The 20,732-nt window shown below is 43.6% G+C and overlaps 1 protein-coding gene across 3 annotated transcripts in view; it reads right to left on the bottom strand.

The window, feature by feature from the left end:
• The window catches only part of BIN3 (bridging integrator 3), a 129,490-nt gene that overhangs the window by 106,388 nt on the left and 2,370 nt on the right, over window positions 1-20,732 (bottom strand). The window contains exon 2 of one of the 3 annotated variants that reach the window (XM_053367041.1): window positions 9,328-9,450. The exons of 1 other annotated variant lie outside the window; for it this stretch is intronic. In XM_053367041.1, coding sequence (XP_053223016.1) covers window positions 9,328-9,388 — 61 coding nt within the window. In that variant the 5' untranslated portion in view covers window positions 9,389-9,450. The remainder of the gene's footprint in view (window positions 1-9,327; window positions 9,451-20,732) is intronic. One more of the 3 variants, XM_053367043.1, reaches the window with a different exon arrangement.

Genomic DNA, 20,732 nt, shown 5'->3' with positions numbered 1-20,732 from the left:
CACCAACATTTAAACAAAGCTTTCGATCCTTCAAGAAAGCATGACAAGTCACAGGCTAGAGGTCAACATCTGGTAGGTCAAGTTACTAATTTTACAGAAAGCCAAAAGCCCATCCTTAGCACACATCCTAAGGTGGGTTGCTAGCAACACCTGTTCTAGGTTGCCCCACCATCATTATTTCCTCCAAATGTCTCTTTCACCTCCAGTTGCAACTGAAAAAAGGTAAAGGGACCCCTGACCACTAGGTCCAGTCGTGACCGACTCTGGGGTTGCGGCGCGCATCTCGCATTATTGGCCGAGGGAGCCGGCGTACAGCTTCCGAGTCATGTGGCCAGCATGACTAAGCCGCTTCTGGCGAACCAGAGCAGCGCACGGAAACGGCGTTTACCTTCCCGCCGGAGCGGTACCTATTTATCTACTTGCACTTTGTGCTTTTGAACTGCTAGGTTGGCAGGAGCAGGGACCGAGCAACGGGAGCTCACCCCGTCGCAGGGATTCGAACTGCTGACCTTCTGATTGGCAAGCCCTAGGCTCTGTGGTTTAACCCATAGCGCCACCCGCGTCCCTCTGGAGAGTCAGCCAATTCTTCTCAAGGGGGCAGACTTGTCCCTGGGCTTCTGATTATTGATCTCCGCTGCAGAGGGTCGAGCTGTCTAACAAACAGGAAACTGAAGGATTTCAAATAATATTAATCCTCCATAATATTGAGTTACTGAAAACCTAGATCTTCTGTTCACATCCTAATACAAGACTTCTGTTCTTAGCCTACGAATCTGCAGAAACTGCTATGCAAGTGTTTGCTCTTAAGATGCAGGTTGACACCACAAATGTCAACTCAACGCAGCAATTTTGCATTGATAATACCTTCTAGACACATCACCAAATCAAGTAACGTTTGTTTTGGGATGTTTGTTTTCCAGACTGGCACACATCAGTATAAAATCCTGACAACAAAGCACAACGTGGCTTTCACATGGGTTGAAATTAAAAGGCTACCTTAGAGCCATTTCACCCACTGCAAGTGTTTTCCTCCAAATTACACTCAAGAGGGAGCCAGAGCTAATTATTGCTTCTTGACTAGCGTGCCTAAGAACATAAGACCCCTGGAACAGGCCTAAGGTAGAATTGCCATATTTCAAACAGTGAAAATCTGGACAGGAAAGTTGTTGTGCTTTTTGTGTGTGGCAAATTTACCCCCCCCAAAAAAGTTTGGGGGCTATTTAAGGAAAATCACCAAAAACAACACAGCCAACATGGGCTGCCATACGTCCGGCTTTCCTGCCCGGACACTGCTGCCGACTGCAATATTCCAGATATGTCTGGAAAATTCCGGCCCATCCATTTCCACATTCAGTTTGCACAGTGGCTAAACAGGTGCCCGGGGGAGACCACCAGCAGGACCCGAGTATCACAGCCCTTTCTCCACTTACCATTCCCAGCAAATAGTATTCAAAGGGATATTTTCTCCCTTCATGGCTAGTAGTTATGTATGATCTGACAACGGTATGATGAATGCTCACATATATGTTTTAGGAATATACTTAAAAATGTAATGACTGAAGAGGGCCCCAAAGTGTCACAGCCTGATGTAACACAAGGAGTGGAGTATTCTTGTGAATTGTAGGACAGTGGTATCGTTATGTCCTGAAAAGACTCTGAGTGCAGAATAAAATTTACATATGCCAAATTATATGTATAGCTACAAATGTAAGTTTCAGAGGGAAAACTGCCTTATAAGCAACATATGAAAAGTTTTTAGAGGGGAGGGGGGAGGAGCAGGAGACCAGGGCCTGTTATAAAGACCCATTGCTGGGGCCCTCTGGGCCACCCCCTAATGATGCCCCTGTTGCGGGACTATTTTCATGTTACACTTTCCACTGAGAGCTACCACAAGCAGAAGCAAGTCTAGAAAACATGAATATTCTCAGAATAGGGGTAACTTCCTTTTTTTGTTTGTTTTCTTATTCCTGTATCTTCAGAAGGAGATCTGATTCTGACTGCTGCTTCTTTTTTAAGTACAGTGTGTATAAAGAAGACTAGAGAAAAGTTCCAAAGCTTCCATATCCTACAGAAGTTTACTGCAACCCTAACACAAGTTTAACAACCCTAACACAAGTTTTTCAGATCACAACAAAGAAATAGCTATGAACTCAAGAGTGGAGAACTGGACAAATTTTGTTTGTCTCAAAGTCAAGTCCTGCTATTAAGATGCCTTCTGCAAAATGGAAACATACACAGACCTTCTTTGAGTGTCAATGTGATGTAAGTAAGCAACATTTTTTTTGGAGGAAAGGTGATCTGGGTGGAGGAAAGATCAGAACCTCACACCAGTTACACCCATTTTCTAATTGCAATCAAGTGCTATCGTAGTCATTAATTAAATGTTCAAAACACCCATGTGAGGCAATTCTCAGTCCTCATTCTACAAATGAGTACACTGACCTTCGGATGGCAAGGGAGTCAAAGGTGTGCTGAAAGAAGAAAAGGAGATTGCAAAGAAGCTGATTGATTTTTTTTCTTTTTCACCTGTCTTCACAGCAGAAGTTGTAGGGTAGATCCTGTGCCTAAATTAGCTTTCTCAGAATGGAAGTCTAAAGACCTGAGACAAACAGTAGTGACAAGAGATGAAGTTCTAGGTCTTACTGTCAAATCAGAAACTGACAAATTATTGAGTCTGGATAGCTTCCACCCAAGTGTTCTTAAAAAAGCTCAAATGGGAAATTTCTGATCTTATAACAAAAATATGCAACACGTCCCTAAGATCAGTCTCCATACTTGAGGACTGGAGAGTGGGCAAAGTAACACCAATTTTAAAACAAGGTTCCAGAGAGGATCCAGGAAATTACAGACCAGTTTGCTTAATGTTTTATTTTCTGGGGAAACTAGTGGAAATCATTGTTAAAGATAGTACTACCAGGCATATAGAAGAAAAAGTCTTGCTGAAGGAGAACCAGCATGGCTGCTCTAAAGGTAGGTCCTGTGTTCCTTAACTTTTAAGAGTTTGGGGTTTCTTAGAGTGACAGCAAGCATATAAACAGAGGTGACCTAGTTAATACTGCGTACCTCAAGCAAAGACTTTTGACTAAGCTTGGCAGTCATAAGATAAGTACCTCAGAAGCTAGCTAAGGAACAAGAAGCAGAGAGCAGGAACAAACGGACAAGTCTCCCAACAGAGGGATGTAGAAAGGAGAGCCTCCCAAGGGTCGGTATTGGTACCTGCATTTCTTAACTTATTCAGGGATGAGAAGTGAGGCCACCTTAAAGAAAAAGGGATTGTGAAGAGCTCCGAAAGAATCTCTCCACACTGGTCAAATAGGCAGTAAAATGGAAAATGCTGTTCAATGTAAGCAAGTGTGAAGCAATGCAGTCATAGTTACCGTATTTTTTGCTCTATAAGACTCACTTTTTCTGGTACGTCTTATAGAGCGAAAAATATGGTAATAGCTAAATGAAGATGTTAGCCCATGTGCAGCAGCTGTGAAAAGAGTGAATTCCATGTTTGGGATCATTAGAAAAGGAGCTGGGGAAAAACCAACCCTGACATTATACAAATCTATGGTGTGACCACATTTGGAATACTGTGCACAGTTCTGGTTACCTCACCTCAAAAAGGATATTGCAGAAGTGGAAAAGATATAAAAAAACAAAAACTAAAATGATCAAAGGGCTAGAGTGAATTGCGTTACTTAAAAGGAAAAGTGTTGCTTGGCAGGGGGTTGGACTTGATGGCCCTTGTGGTCTCTTCCAACTCTATGATTCTATGAATTCCCTAGGAGGAAAGGCTACCACATTGGGGGCTTTTTAGATTAGAAAAAAGGCAAGTAGGGGGCCACTAGGGGCGCCTTGGAACATGGCGGATATTAACATCTATCCAGCTCGCAAGCGAGGTAATTAGAGGCTGATTATGGGGAGTAAATCAGTCTCCCTCATCTCTCCAGGGGGGAGAGATGCAGTTTTCACCCGATGTTGCCATAAATCACCCCCAAGTTCGGAAGGAGGAGGGGGTGAGGCACTGGGTGTACAACCCTCGGCGAGTCTCGGAACTCCTCCAAAACTGCTTCCAGGAGCGAAACTAGTTGCGTTACTTAAAAGGAAAAAAATAGGAGAAAGATAACGCACATGCTTCAAGAGAGGCAGGAGGTTTTTATCTGCTAACAATTTTGCCACTGAAATGAAGAAGATTGAGACGGAAGATTACATCAAAGTACTACAGACAAGCTGGTATGTGGAATGGAATGCAACGGAACTGAAAGGGGGGGGAATGACTTTTTATTATTTTTGCTCTATGTGATTAACTAATAACCCTCCCTCTTAGAAGATCCGTCACAACAACTAATTGGCAAATGGGACTAAAAATGAACTGTGTGGGAATAATATGAATTTAAAGGTTTTACTCTGTAAAGGATTTGGAAAGAAGAAGGGCTCTCTTTGTGACGCAGTAAGAATGGAGATTTGATGCGGAAAGATAGACCTGTGTTGCAGGAGGTTTGGTCTTGGGGAGGGCGAGCCGAAGATTTATTATTTCGATGAGATTGCGAACTGGAAGGGGCAGCCCTCCTGGAAAAAGACTAATTTACGGTGCAACAGGTCGGGAAAGTTAACGAGCGAGCTTTTAGATTGCATTTCTTCGGAACGACAAAATGGCGATTGCCTGCTCGAGCGGAAATGCCTGGACTATTGGATGAGAGTGATTTACGAGAGAGCAGGACAAAGTCCACACAGAAATACAAATAAGACTGTTTTTTTCAACCCACTTGCGGAGCAACTCGCAGGTGAATGAAAAGGAAAATGAGCAATGACAAGGATTGAGAAGAGGGGACTGGAAATATTCTTAATATGAAAGCAGCAGAAATATTCGAGGATTGGACTCCTGCCGATCAAGAAGCATGGGTACCCCCCACAAAAATTTATAATTTGGAAAACAATTGGATTACATGATATGTATTGATATAATTTGGATTAATTGGTTTGATGTGTTTAATTTGGTAATATGAAACTTAATAAAAATTATTTTTAAAAAAATAGAAAAAAGGCAAGTAAAAGCATAGAGATGTATGGAGATGTATTGGGTGGAGAAAGCAGACATGGAGAAGTTCTTATCCTGTCTCATAAGACTAGAATTCAAGGCCATTCAATGAAGATGAATGTTGGAAGATTCTGGACAGACAAAAGGAAGTACTTTATTATTATTTATTAAACTTGTATACCACGCTTCATTGGTAAATCTCAGGGCACTTCACAGCATAAAAATATAATATAAAAACAATACATAATAAAACAGGTACCAAAACAAAATGAAACAACCCCCTCCCCCTTTCACACAGTGCATTGTTAACCTATGGAACTTGCTCCCAAGATGTTCAGCTTCAAGCAGGCATTCGGCCAGTTCATGGAGGATAAGGCTATCAATGGCTACCCAGCATGACTTTCTGCCTCCCTAGGCCAGTGACTGGGAATCACAAGCGAGGAGAGTGCTGTTGTGCTCAAGTCCTGCCTGCCAACTTCTGGCTGGCCTTGGGGAGAGCAGAGGGATGGACTAGATGGGTCTTTGATCTGATCCAGCGAGGCACTTCTTATGTCCTCTTTATCTCAATTTGTTTGGTAGACCCTAAGACTTAAAAGTATTAAATGGCAGGTCAGCACTGGCTGAGGAGGGGCCATTGCTGGAGAAAAGGCGGCACGTGCAAACTGAATTAAGCCGTGTGGCAGATCCTCTGCACAAAGAAAACACTCAGAATTGTATGTAAGAAACAAAGTTCATTTGCTTTTTATGCAGGGCTTCCAGAAAACAAAGTGATACAAAAGCAAGGCATATTTTACACTGACATTTGGGAAGTAGGGTGGGAGCCCCTCAACAACAGACCTGTCCTCCCCAGACATGCATGTTTTAACTGCCTTGTTCACTTCAGAGTTGGCTGCAGTCTTAATGAATGAGTCTGACCTCCCACAGCCTAGTCTGCGCGTCATCAAGACCCTTTTCTCCCTCTGAAGACGTATGGCATTCCGGCGCTCCGTGAATAACCCAATTCATTCAAGAAGCGGCAGCACGAACTCACCCTGGCCTTCTCGGCATGAATTAGCAACTATTACAGTCAATGTGGTCTCTGCCAGCTATTGACAAACTGAACTGAGGGTGATTGTTTGCTTTTACACACAGACAAACCTCTAGAGTTTGATTCCTCTGGCATTCACATTTAAAAATGAGGCCACCATATGCACAAGAACTGACACTGCCGCAATTTGCTGCTGGAGAGAAAGGCAGGAGCTACGGATTTCTGAAAAAGGAACCATCTTGACAATGCCCCCTTTTTTCTCAATGAAATAAATTTTCTGAAATTCTACAGCACCCCCAACCCTTCCCTGCAACGCAGTATTTAAGAATGTTGCTGCTATGTACGCAAAGGCCCAAGAGACGCAAGGTCACCGCTAGTTCTCTACCTGATCATATGAGGTTGCCTTATGCAAAGCCATAATATTGGTGCACCTAACCAAGTCTTGTTTATTTGGAACTTTACGAATACACTGTTATGTTCCTTACCACTGAGCTACGGACCTCTTCTAATCCAGAACAACCAGCATGGGACTCAAACCTGCAGCCATGGCTTTCACCTTGAGCTTACTCTGCTTTTGCCATGTTCTCAGATGCATCTTTCACAGGGCTTTGGAAAGAGACTCAAAAAGCTATGTTCAGGAGAGCTTTTGGCAGGAAGTGAAAGCAGCACGCAAAACCAGAAATGCCCCACCTGACTTCTTCCCAGAAGCAGTTTACAGTGGTTTCACCACAAGCTCCAAAAGAGATCACAGTGAGAGATGGATTTATGAAGCTTTTCTACTGCTTAATATAAAAATGTTGCACCATTCAATAAAAATTCCTAAAAACGAGATTTAAAACAAAATGCAACTGTGTATCACAAACCAAACTGAGAAGTACAAAGCAAACAAGAAAATTAAAAGCTTGATAAAAATGTAAGTAAATATGTTTGGTGTTCAAAGGTCATTACTGTCTCAGCCTGAGCCAATTTAAAGAGTCAGGGAAGCCAATTTTAGTTTGCAGCCCAATAATCCTAAATGCTCTTGATACGCATAAGCTTTGTGCTGCATTGTACCTGCTAAAGGAAGCATATGATGTTTTGGAGGACATACTAAATTCATTTATACACAAAGAGTACCTTCCCAATGATTTTCCCAATTCCAATCTCTAATTAGAATACAAAATTAACTCCTCCTATTGCTTTTAAAATATTTTTCCTCACTCAGTGCTGCATGGATGCATAAGCAGAACACAGCCAGTTTATAAGCATTTTTCTTATAGGACGTTTTTCTCTTTTTTAAAAAGCTCAGAATTATTACATCAATGTGTTGTGCTGTGGACTTTTTTTTATAATATCAATTTCTAGATTTGAGCACTGGGCTTTTAGCAAGTTCTGATTTAAACACAAGGGTGGGGGCTTAAAATAAGTAGAAGCCCTTAAGGGAGTTTATTTTGCAATGATAACACAGTTCTGTTTTGTAAAAGATTTAATACACATCTTTTTGTTTTGAACTAAAGAACACACAAATAATGTCTTGTTCCCAAACAGATTCACCCTGAAGAACATCCCTATTATTGTATAGCAGAAGCAAAACCTTACACGTGTCTGCCTAAGTTCGTTAGTTTATGGTGAAATTTGGCAAATGGCACCAACTTCCCATTGCAGGGGTGGGGGACCAAGGAGGAATGTCTTCCCACAGAGACTTTTGGAATCCAATGGATTTCTGAATGCTCTGTCTGGGGGATTTTCTGGTGGATAGAACTGATGGTCCTGCTGCTGAGGGCCACAGATATGATCGCTCCTGAATGCCCTCTCCAACACCGTGGAGAGCATTCAGCTCCTGGTATACAGTACTGGGGAACTACATGCGATGAAACAGGCCAGAAGGTAGCTAGAGCACAATTGTGCCTCCTGCATGGCAAAGGGCTGCTTCGCTACTTCCATCTCACCCTTGAGAGAACAGCCAGCAAAGCTCTTCAGGGTGGTCCGTAGGCTGTTGACATCTATATTGCTGTATGGAACCCACAAAACCTCGGAGAAACTCTGAGTTGCTTGCTGCGCACTGTGAAGACAAAGTCATCCATTTCCATAGCGAGCTAGGACTCAGCTATACAGCTGCAAATAAAATGTTTTAAGTGTGTTTTAAGCGCAATTTACAATGTGACACTAGATGGCAGTGGTGAGCCTTATGGAAAATTCAGTGTATATTTTTTTTTAAAAAAGCATGTTTGTGTAGATTCCATCCTAGATGCCATGACTGATGCAGTCCCAAGTGAAGTTTCCAATGTTCCATCAAGTCTTGCTTTGTGGGATCAGTTTCCATTTTTATAGCCTTATGACATTAATAGGGTGCTTATGAGAGGAGCTGCCTCGTTTAGGTGCCACAAGACAGGTTGTGTGGAACAAACAGATCTGTCTTCCAACACCATGGCACCATTCCCTACCCCCCAGCATCCGCTGCCTGAGGTGGCCATGTCATTCTCCCTTATGGTAGGGCCATCCCGGATGATGTGCTAGTGCAAGAATAGTCAACACAGTGCACTCTAGATGTTGTTGCACTGTCTAATATTTAAAGTCTTCCAAGGCAAAGCAGGCTCTATACTGTGTATGACTGAATCAGGCCCCAGCTTTCATTTAAAAGGAAATGCTGAAGTTCTGACCATACCTGTTATAGATAGTATGCCTGAAAACAAACTGGCAAAACAAATGAGCACATTTTATAGAAGCCTGAGTCAATATTAAATGCATGCATCAATTCTAAGTGTTGAAAGTTTAAAGCAGTATTTACAGAAATGTATGTCATAACTACTGGTCCAATATAGTGATGCACTTGGGGGTAGGGGGCAGACAGTGGTTCCTGTTGTTATTTCCCCCCCAGAAGTGCCCCCTTTGCTTTTTAAATGAGTTCTGACAACCTACACACTAGTAGCACCTACCCCCAAAAAATGAAAAATACCAAACCTTACTGGTTTTCCTTAATCAATGACACAAGTCTAAGGCTATGTTTGAATGTAGCAAAATGAATTTAAAACCTGTGCACCTCTTAAAACAATTTTTAAAAATGCTTGCATCTCTGAGTCAGTATTTACTGCATACCTTCTCCTATCATGGAACACACTGTTACTCATTGACTGCCAGTCTTGAAATGTACAGCTTATAATCGGGACAAACTGATTGTACAACTGACAAACTTCTCTGGCATTGTGCTGGGGTGACAGAGATGCTGACTTTAGTGATACAGAGACGTTTATACTAATCCTGAAGAGCTTCAACAGAGAGCAAGAATCCAGTGCACCTGGTCCAACAAGACAACTGTCAAGTTTACTTGTTAGCTGAAAATCTTCATTACTCCACATAACAGGGGGAGGCAATGAGAATGCAGCTGGGCTTCTCCAGTTCACAAGATGAATCTGCAGAGCTGGCAGCAAAGGAGGGGAAAGAAATCAAACATTTGACTTGTAAACCAAGCACTGTTGAACCAAAACTGCTGAGAGAGGATAAACAAGGAACCTAATGATCACATACATAAACAGTAAATGTCTGTACTTCCATCAAAAAGTTTAGAAATCATTCAACTGTTCTGCACTAGCAAGGTATCATTTAAAGCATGGGTAGGCAAACTAAGGCCCGGGGGCCGGATCCAGCCCAATCACCTTCTCAATCCGGCCCACGGGTGGTCTGGGAATCAGCATGTTTTTACATGAGCAGAATGTGTCCTTTTATTTAAAACGCATCTCTGGGTTATTTGTGGGACACAGGAATTTGTTCATCCCCCCCAAAAAAAGTATAGTCTGGCCCCCCACAAGGTCTGAGGGACAGTGGACCGGCCCCCTGCCGAAAACGTTTGCTGACCCCTGATTTAAAGTGAAAAGCATAAGGACAAAGGAGTGTAATTACTACTACTACTACTATTTACTTACACTTCATGCTAAAATCCTAGGGCAGGTTACAATATTAAAATACAACATTAAAAACAGTTTAAAATAATTTACAATCACAAAAATTAGGTGCATCCTAAAAACATACACCTCAAGTGGTGCTTCTTCAGCATTTGTGGGATGGAAGCTGTGCAATGAAGGTGCCAAATGCACCTCGAGAGAGAGAATTTCACAGAGAGTGTGCCCTCCTTGGGCCGCCAGCCCCTGAGCCTCTGAGGGTGAAGAACACCGAGAGGGTATGCATGGAAGGAGGCAGCCGGAGTCAGTTAAAAGATGCTGCTCACAGATTTTGAATTCAAAGGTCTTCCAAATAAATCTTAGTGCTTGGCTGCTTAGCCCGTGGCTACCTGGATCCTCTGTAGAATGACAGAAGAAGCTAAACCCCAGGCAGCTATACCTCACAGTGTCATTGTAGGGATTAACTGAGGAGGGGGATGAAACATGTACTCCTTGGAGGAAAAGATGGGATATAAATGCAATAAATAAGCTCTTCTGCTGACCTGCTATGAAAGCTGGAGCAGCCAGCCAGATTGAGATGTCAATTACCCACCTGGCATCCAGAGATCTCCATGTGGTCACAACTGGACCTGTGCCAGTCGCAAAATGTGCCTGGCTAATTTCAAACACATATAATATATACATGTATGTATTTGTAAATATTAATTATTCAAATGACTTGTGGTTTTGGCCCCAACTGCAGGGGCAGAACCCCATTTATGTTTGTGGTGTCCAATTAAGAATTGCTATTAAAAATGGGATATTAACAATGTATCATGTGAATTGTGTATTAGTTTATGAATTTCAGAAAAGAAAAGCGTAAAGTGCTGCTGAACTGGAAAAAATGCAACTAGCCATTCTGTTTTTGCACCCATAACCTAGATACCAGGAGTCATGTGGCAAGTAGCTTTTCTATCCCAGATTCTAACATGGGATAAAAGGATCATAACCCAACCCCCTTTCCAGAAGAGATCTACTATGACATAAGGTTAAAAAAAAGAGTAAAGGTAAAAGACCCCTGGGTCAAAGGTGACTATGGGGTTGAGGCTCATCTCGCTTCAGGCCGAGGGAGCCAGCGTTTGTCCAGACAGCTTTTCTGGGTCATGTGGCCAGCATGACTAAACTGCTTCAGGCACAACAGAACACCGTGACGAAAGCCAGAGGGCATGGGAACACCTTTTACCTTCCCCTCATAGCAGTACCTATTTATCTACTTGCACCGGCATGCTTTCAAACTGCTAGGTTGGCAGGAGCTAGGACAGACATAAGAGGACGCCAGCCAACAACATCAGGAGAGGCAAGGCAAGCAAAGAAACAAGAGGCTGCAGAAAACATTAAACATAAGAACCTCCTGCAGAATCAGGCCAATGGCCTATCTAGTCCAGCATTCTGTTCCCACAGTGGCCAACCAGAAGCCTGTGGGAAACCCGCAAGCAGGATCCGAGCATAAGAGCAACACTCTCCCCTTCTGTGACTTCCAGGAACTGGTATTCAGAAACATACTGCCTCAAACTTTCAGAGAGATCAGAGAGGAAGTAGGGCAGTGTATGAGGCCCATACAATATTTGTCATTGACAGCAATGGGTAGTATTGAACAAAGTCTTACTCAGAGTAGACCCAAGTTAGGTCCATTAATTTCAAAAGGTCTACACACTGAGTAAACGTTGTTGAATATCACCCAATGTCCCTAAATTTCACTACTACTGTTGCTGTTTAGTCAATTAGTCATTTCTGACTCTTCATCACCCCCTGGACCAGAGCATGCCAGGCACTCCTGTCTTCCACTGCCTCCCGGAATTTCATCAAATTCATGTTGGTCACTTCTATAACACTGTCCAACCATCTTGTCCTCTGTTACCCCCTTCTTCTTGTGCCCTCAATCTTACCCAACACCAGAGTTTTTTCCAGAGAGTCTTCACTTCTCATGAGGTGGCCAAAGTATTTGAGCCTCAGCTTCAGAATCTGTCCTTCCAGTGAGCACTCAGGGCTGATTTCCTTTAGAATGGGGAGGTTTGATCTTCTTGCAGTCCATGGGACTCTCAAGAGTCTCCTCCAGCACCATAATTCAAAAGCATCAATTCTTCGGCGATCAGCCTTCTTTATGGTCCAGCTTTCACTTCCATACATCACTACTGGGAAAACCATAGCTTTAACTATATGGATCTTTGTCGACAAGGTGATGTCTCTGCTTTTTGAGATGCTGTCTAGGTTTATCATTGCTTTTCTCCCAAGAAGCAGGCGTCTTTTAATTTCGTGACTGCTGTCACCATCTGCCGTGATCATGGAGCCCAAGAAGGTAAAATCTGTCATTGCTTCCAATTCTTCCCCTTCTGTTTGCCAGGAGGTGATGGGACCAGTGGCCATGATCTTAGTTTTTTTGATGTTGAGCATCAGACCATATTTTGCACTCTTCTCCTTCACCCTCATTAAGAGGTTCTTTAATTCCTCCTCACTTTCTGCCATCAAGGTTGTGTCATCTGCATATCTGAGGTTATTGATATTTCTTCCGGCAATCTTAATTCCAGCTTGGGATTCATCCAGTCCAGTCTTTTGCGTGATGTATTCTGCATATAAGTTGAATAAGCAGGGAAATAATATACAGCCTTGTTGTACTCCTTTCCCAATTTTGAACCAATCAGTTGTTCCATACCCAGTTCTAACTGTTGCCTCTTGTCTCATATAGAGGATTCTCAGGAGACAGATAAGGTGGTCTGGCACTCCCATTTCTTTAAGAACTTGCCATAGTTTGCACAATTTATTTATTTTTTGCTTTGTAAGATAAAAACTGACTAGATATTCAATTGTTGCACCCATAACCCAGGTTTACATATATGAATTTTTAGGACTGAAAAGAAGGGAGGGAAAGTGCATGAGCCCAGGGAAAGACTAGGTTTAATCTCCATGGTTTCATTGAAACACAACTTCTCTCTTTTATAAATATTACTGGCGGGGGGGGGGGGGAGAGCACAAACCATTCTTCCCCTGTACTTTTCCACCCAAAACAATGTATTTCTTCATTTCTGGGATATATGTATTGCCCATTCACAGAAGTCCTCTGAGCAGTTGACAAAACAACTTTAAGAAGCTATTTTTTACCCAATATGGGTTACATCTGGCCACAGAGATTCACCAGGAAAAAAACAGCTTTAAAAAAAGCAAATTTCAAGAGAGGGGAGAGAAGAGAACAGGGCTGCACAGCGCACCCTCCCACTCATGCTGCATTTTATTTAATATCCTGCCTACTAACCAACAGTTCTCAAGGCAGCTTACAATACATAAAAATACAGTACAAACATAGTAAATTAAAGTAAGAACAATGAGCTTTAGCAGTACTCCTTAGTAAAAATAGAATTTTAATCAGCATCAAATTTCCTACAACTCAGCCGAAAAATGGGAGGGGACTTCCAGAGATGAGGGGTGACCACAGAGAAGGCTCTGTCTATGGGACTCACCCACCTCACTAAAAAAAATGGGTGAAATAATAAACAACCCCAGTGAAGATATCAACAACTAGAGCAACCTCACACGCCTGCAGCTGCTGCCCAGGGGACCTGCTGGAGATGGAGCCTCTACTGGACCTCCAGACCAGGACCTGCCTGCAGCTGTGCAAGTAGGGCAGGGACCAGGACCTGGGCAGGCAGGCAGGCAGGCAGCATGGGAGACACCTGCTGCCTGAGGTGGGCACCCACCAGTTGCTGGGGCAGCTCTAGAAAGCCTGCCAGCTGCAGGGCCGCCACCAAAGGGGAGACAACAAAGGGGCTTGTCCCTCTGGGGGTGGAACGAGGGTGTGGGCCTTATGGTTTTAATGAGGATGGGGTTTTAACTTAGGGGGGGTGTTGCTTATTGGGGGGTGGAATTGTTCTTAAGTGTTCATTTGTTTTTCGTATTTGTATTTTTTTGGTTTTATAAGGCTGATTAATATTCAACAGCCTTTTAAATGTGTTTGGGGGAAGGGGGTTGTTGTTGTGTTAACTATTTACTTGTGTTTTACCTTGTATTTTTATCTGATGAATCACCCTGAGATCTTGTGATGAAGGGTGGTATATCAATCTAACAAATAATTCATAACAAATACAGCAGTTGGTCCTTCATATCCTAAACTGTTTAGGGCTTTAAACGCTAAAACATAAAACCACCCACCCACCTGGCTGCTTTATGGGCAGACTCACTTGCGCTCTAGACCCTTGTCCCTCTTGGCTGATAAAAACCAGCAGGGAGGGAACAGCTGGCTGGGCCAGGGAGGTGATCAGTGTTTGTTTACAAGAGGGGATGGTCCCTGCCTGCTTGAAGGAGGCAGTAGTAAAACCACTCCTTAAGAAACCTTCCCCGGATTCAGAGAACCTAACTACCAGCCAGTTACTAATCTCCCTGTTCTGGGCAAGGTTCTGGAGCGAGTGGTTGTGGACCAGATCCAGGTGCTTTTGGAATAAACTGATTTTCTGGATCCATTTCAATCCGGGTTTAGGTCCAATATTGTCACAGAAACTGCTTTGGTTGCCCTGTATGATGACCTCTGTCAAGAGAGAGACAAGGGAAACATGTCCCTGTTAATTCTTCTCAACCTCTCAGCAGTTTTTGAAACCATCAACCATGGTATCCTTCTGGAGCGACTCTCCGAACTAGGGGTGGGTGGCACCGCTTTGCGGTGATTTCAGTCCTACATGGATGGTCATTCCTGGAGGGTGTTACTTGGGGAATGCTTTTCAGCCCTGTGGAACCTTCAGTGTGGGGTTCCACAAGGCTCAATCCTATCTCCCATGTTGTTTAACATCTACATGAAAACGCTGGATGGGGATATCTGGAGGTTCGGAATACGTTGTCAGCAATAAGCTAATGTTACTCAGCTCTATTTTTCCTTTACATCTGCAGCTGAGGCAGTGGAAGTGCTGGATCAGTGTCTTGCCTCGGTGATGGACTGGATGAGAGCCAACAGACTGAAGCTGGCGTGTAATATATACAGTAGGAGAATGAAGTGTGAGTGTGTGTGTGTGTGTGTGTGTGTGGAATCACACTTCATTCTTCTACTGAAACCAATGGACTGTATCGAATGCTAAGCCTATTCAGAATAGGCCCATTGTCCACTGAGGACATCAGTAACTTCGTTTACTGGGTCTACTCTGAGTGGGGGTGGTAATGGCTACAACTCACTGAATCTTAAAGCCCAATGGGGCTCCCAGTTTTGACTGGAAAATGCCCACTGCCCAGTATGCCAACAACAATCCATGGCTTCATTAGCTAGCAATTGCACTGCTCTGGTTTGCCAGAAGCGGCTTAGTCATGCTGGCCACATGCCCCTGAAGCTGTATGCCGGCTCCCTTGGCCAATAAAGCGAGATGAGCGCCGCAACCCCAGAGTCGGCCACGACTGGACCTAACAGTCAGGGGTCCCTTTACCTTTTCCTTTACCTTTTTAGGGAGAAGCAAACCATGTTTCTTGATATGGAAGTAATATGAAATGAAGGTTTCCTGGTTTGCTTGTTTCTCCCACTCATACCAAGGGAGGAGTAAAGTAGAAGCGCCTGGGTAGTAAATCATGATTAGCTAGAATGTCTCTGTATTTATATCACAAAAAAGACTATCTGCATAGCAAGCCACCAGCATGCCATATAAAACTACACTAACATACAAGATACTTTGACTGTCCCAAACAGGTTGGCTAGCACTGTACAGACTGAAACATACTGAAAATACCAGGAACTATAGCTTAGCTGCAATTGAGTTCAACAGGAGTTACCGCTAAGTAACACCGGCAGGGTATGTATTCTGTACTAAAAATCCTAAGAAGCCCAACTTCTTAAACCTGTACTTACTCTTTACCACACAATTTATTCTGCTTCCAGAATAATTCTGGTTATTGTGTTTTTGTTTTTATTTTGATGTATTTTATGGTTGGTTGGTTTGTTTGTTATTTTATTAAAGATTTTCTTGATTTACAAAAGTGTGTGCAATGTCTCTCTCTCGTATCCCCCCCCCCATATAACATTTTTACAAATCAGTTTCATTTGTTGAGACGTTAGGAAGAAAAGTGGGAAAGAGGTGAAGGGGGGGAAGATGGGGGTGGGATTGGGTGGCAATGTTTCTATTTTACTTACTATATGTAGGGTTTGGTGTGAGCGTTGCTTGCTGTTCTTTGCTGTTCACTTGTGTCCCTTTGGTGGTGAGAGAGGTTGGGGTTGGCCTAGGGTGTGGCTGTTCATTTGTGGTTGGCTGTGGTGGTCTTTGTTTTCATGTATGGGTAGGTGTTTTGGATCAGGTTAGCCATATTGATTTGTATGCTGTTGGTGGATTTTTGTCATTGCCTTGTTGGGCTGTGTATGTGACAAAGGGGAGCCATGAAGGTGTCTTCTTCTATTTGTCCCCGTGTCAGTTTCAGTTTATTGGTTAATTTTTCTAGTAGGGCTGTTTCCCATACTATTTGGTACCACTGGTCCATGCTTACTTCTGACAGGTCTCTCCAGTGTCTGGTTATGACGCTTCTGGCTGCTGAAAGTAGGTGGGTTATGAGTTCTTTGTGGTGTAAGTGGGCATTATTTTCTTGGAAGATGTTTAGTAAGGCCAATTCTGGGGTGATTTCTAATACTTGCTTGGTTATTTTATTTACCGCATTTTTCGCTCCATAAGACGCACTTTTTCCCTGCTAAAAAGTAAGGGGAAATGTGTGTGCGTCTTATGGAGTGAATGCAGGGGGGAGGCAGGCAGGAAAAGCCCCCAAGAGCCGCACACAAGCTCTGTGCAGCTCTTGCAGGCTTTTCCCCAGGAGGGAGAAGGGACTGACGCGGCCAGTCAGGCCCTTCTCCCTCCTCGTAGAAAAGCCTGCAGGAGCCGCACGCTCCTTAAAGGGTGCACAGCTCCTGTGGGCTTTTGCGGGAGGTGGGGGTATTGCCATATAGGTGGGGGTAGTGCAACCCCTTCGGCCGAGAAAAGCTGCGCGCAGCTATGGCTTCTTTAGCCGCGCGCAGCCTCTCCTGGCTGGAGAGGTTGCGCGCGGCTAAAGAGGAAGCCAAGACAGCGAGTGGGATCCATCCACTCACTTCTTTAGCCGCGCGCAACCTCTCCAGCCAGGAGAGGCTGTGCGTGGCTATGGGAGAAGCCAAGACAGTGAGCGGGATGGATCCCGCTCACTGTCTTGGCTTCTTTGCTCTTTGGGGGTGGGGGGGATACGATTTCCCCCCCCCTAAAAACTAGGTGCGCCTTATAGTCCGGTGCGCCTTATGGATACGCTATTTCTCCTATGGTTGTTGTCCAGAATAGTTGGATTTTGGGGCACTCCCACCACATGTGGAGATATGTGCCTGTGGAGGTGAACCCTCTCCAGCATTTTGGTGAGGTTCCTGGGCATATTAGCGCTAGTTTTCTTGGTGTTAGGTACCACCTGTACGTGAGTTTCCGAGTAAGTTCTTTTCTTTTCGTTGATATGGATTTAAAGGGGGGTTTAGACCACATTTTGGTCCATTGAGTGGGGTTAATCTCATAGCCTATGTCATCCTCCCATTGTTTTCTGATTGCGTCTAGGGAGTTCGTGGGATTTTGAAGTAGTATTTTGTATTTTATGGTTTTATATTTTTATTTTACCTCCGAGTATAGGGCAGTATATAAATTCAATAAATAATAATAATTTGCTAAAGCATGTGAATTTTTGTGGCAATGACTAGTGGCGAAGACTGAGAAATGAAAACTGGAATAGACAGGAAAATGAGTAGAGAAAACACAGCACGTCCTTGTGCTAATCATCACCAGACAATATGCAGACTTTTATATGATTTCCCCACAACCATGGATGATGAGCTGGATAGCTCAGTTGGTTAGAGAATGATGCTGATGATGCCAAGGCTGCAGGGGATTGGACTTGATGATCCTCAGGGTCCCTTTCAACTCTATGATAGCTAGAAACCTGCTTTTGTAAAAAAAAAAAAAAAAATGAAACCACAAGATTCTCTGACCACTGAGTTCCATAACAAATATCTGGTTACCTGCTTGTGTTGTTTCCCATAGATTCATAGACATTGCTTTATTTTTCCTTCCATTGCTTAAAACTAATTTAGCAGTAACTGGCATGCTTGCTTTGCCAAATCAATCAAAAGTTTGTATTAATTATTATTTAACCCATCAATTACCACCCTCACCCCTTTAGGTCCCTAGGATCCTCTAGTGATAGCTGCTTTTGAAGATCACCTATGAAAGGTGAGATTATTAGTCCACCTATCCATGGTCTGCCTATTCTAACTAGCAGTGGCTCTCTAAGGTCGGAGTGAAAGGTACTCCTTGGTGTGATGTGAAAAACCTGCCTAAGACCCTGGAAAGCTGGCATCAATCAGAGGAGCTAGAGGAACAAATAATCTGGCCTTGTATGAGGTCAGCTGCTGTAAGACAGCTTCCAATGTTACCAAAATGGACCTGGGCTGCTGATCTCTGCAGGCACATTTACTGCATCATTCTGCTTGGCTTGATTGTTGTGAGGTCAGTGAGAGAAACTCTCGTGTTTATTTCTAAGATGGTGGAACACTGCAGTGACTTTGCCAGCTTATTTACGCACAGGGAGCCATCTTTGTGAAATAGTTTACCTACGAAAAATAGAAACATAACCATGACAGGAAAACATTTTCTTCAGTAAGGGCTCCAATTTTCCATGCAGGGACCATGTTTTTGCAAACATGTGAAAATGAGGTGGCAAAAATCACTGCATGAGAATCTCAGAAACAAATACATCAGTGAGTCCTATGCTGGTTTTCTAACAAAAGATTAACAGCTGATTTTTTTTTGGAACCTGCCTTTTAAAAACCAATATGGCAATACCAAATGTTACTTTGTATTTGTTCAGCCACAAATTAATCCCTAAACCTGCTGCCTTTCGTTAGCCCAACTTGACTGCATAAAACCAGAAACCTGATTCTATGCATATTTACTGATGCATAGCTCATAGCTATGTGTGGCACAATATTGCAACCTAAGACAGCAATTCCAAGTGTTCTTATTAGGAAGCAAATTTCAATGAGCTCAGAGGGAACTGCAACGTTTAGGCTTCGGCTAAAAGAATAACATCATGAGCACCAAAAAAAAACAGCCAATAGCTTAAGCGGAAGAGGGACCCAGTTTTTTTAGTAGGTTTTTAGCCTTTATTTTGCCCAACAACAATTTACACACACCCAATAAATACCAGTTGCAATCTTGGCTAACTTCAGTGGAATTTAAGCATCCTCAGGGACGTCTTAACCATTATCTCTAGTGGCGCATATCGCCACAGCGCTGGGCTCCTAGCAGGCTCTTTTGCTGCGGGCTCTGCGTGAGTTCGGGGCCAAGCAAGGCACTGAGGTGGCTGCCCAGCTCCTCCCTGCGCACCTGGGATTGGCGTAGGGCTGTCAAAGGGCCCGCCCAGCGGCTTCTGTTGTTGTTGGCACCGTGCTGAAAGAGGCTTTCTCTGGCTTCCTCCGCCTTTCAGAGAGGCTCTGAGTCCCCTGCCCCGAAAGGAGGAGGAGGAGACGGACAGGTGGGGGGGGGAAGCCAAGGACTACGTCCCTCCCAGCCCCACATCCTCTTTTGCTGCCTCCTGGGCAGCTCCTCTTGCCTGGGCAGGATCGCCGCCGATCGCACCCCCTGCCACGCCATGTACACTGCCCTATGGGCGTCGTGTGCGTGCCCCGCTCTATGGGCGCTGCCACGAAATTAAAAGGGGTGGAGGCGGGGGAGCCATTTCTATGATGTGGGCTGGATAAAGCATTGGTAGTTTGTGCGTCACCAGCCATCTGTCTCCACCCTTCACCCCTTGCCTACCACTTTTATATTCGGTATTTCTGATCTTGCAACGCAGTCTTGCACTTTCATTTTGCAAAGGTCACCTTCCTGGGGCAGGCAATAATTAAAAGCAATATAAAGGTATAATTTCTGCAGCAATGATAATTGTATGTAAATGCACCTGAGAGTAAGTCCCATTGTATACAGAGTCTGATTTACTTCTGAGTAGTGCTGCAGGAAGGCATAGGATATGGGGGGGGATGTCTGTCTCTCTTCTCTCACTGCTACCTCTCTCCCCCACACCTCCAGTTTTATCTACTGATGCTAGTTGAAAGAAATCTGGTGCAAAACATGCCAGTGTAAAGGGGCAAAAAGAGGCATGTGGATGGTGGGATTATTATTATTAATTTAATTTATATATTGCCCTACACCCCAAGGTCTCGGGGTGCTTCACTGAATAAAATCAAAATATAAAACCACAAAATACATTATCAAAATAAAAACAACCGTAATAACCCTCCACTCCCAAAAACCACATTTTAAAAGGGCAGAGGATCATCACAACATTTAAAGTAAGACAATTAACAAAGCCACTAGTTGGAAAGACCATGATCTCAGAAATGTCTGCAGGAATATTTATTGGCAACCAAATTGGCTGGATGCCTTTCTGATACAGTTAAGCTACATCCTAACTGTTTACTGGTTCTTTGTTTATGTTTCCTGTTTTCTTTTCCCAAGCAGAGATAACATGTAAGCATGGTATCAGCTCCCTAAAAATAGGTCAAGAACTCTGGGGAACCTTTCCTTTAAAAGGTCAACAACTTTGGGGTCCCCCCCCCTTAAAAAAGGTCTACAACTCTGGGAAACGCGGGGGGGGGGGGCGCCGGAGGGATCTTTGCATCATGGTGCTGGATTTGCTTAAGTCAGCCCTGAGCATCCTTCCTGTGTTTGGGATTACGTTCTAGATCAAAAGCAACTTTAGCATTCTCTTAATTACTCCTGAAGATTTTAAGCAGCTGCCAACGGTACAGAAATGA

This window comes from Podarcis raffonei, chromosome 15 (assembly GCF_027172205.1).
Source record: "Podarcis raffonei isolate rPodRaf1 chromosome 15, rPodRaf1.pri, whole genome shotgun sequence".
In the NCBI taxonomy this organism is placed as follows: Eukaryota; Metazoa; Chordata; class Lepidosauria; order Squamata; family Lacertidae; genus Podarcis; species Podarcis raffonei.
The sequence above is the reverse complement of the archived record's forward strand: the minus strand, read 5'-3'. Positions and strand labels throughout refer to the sequence as shown.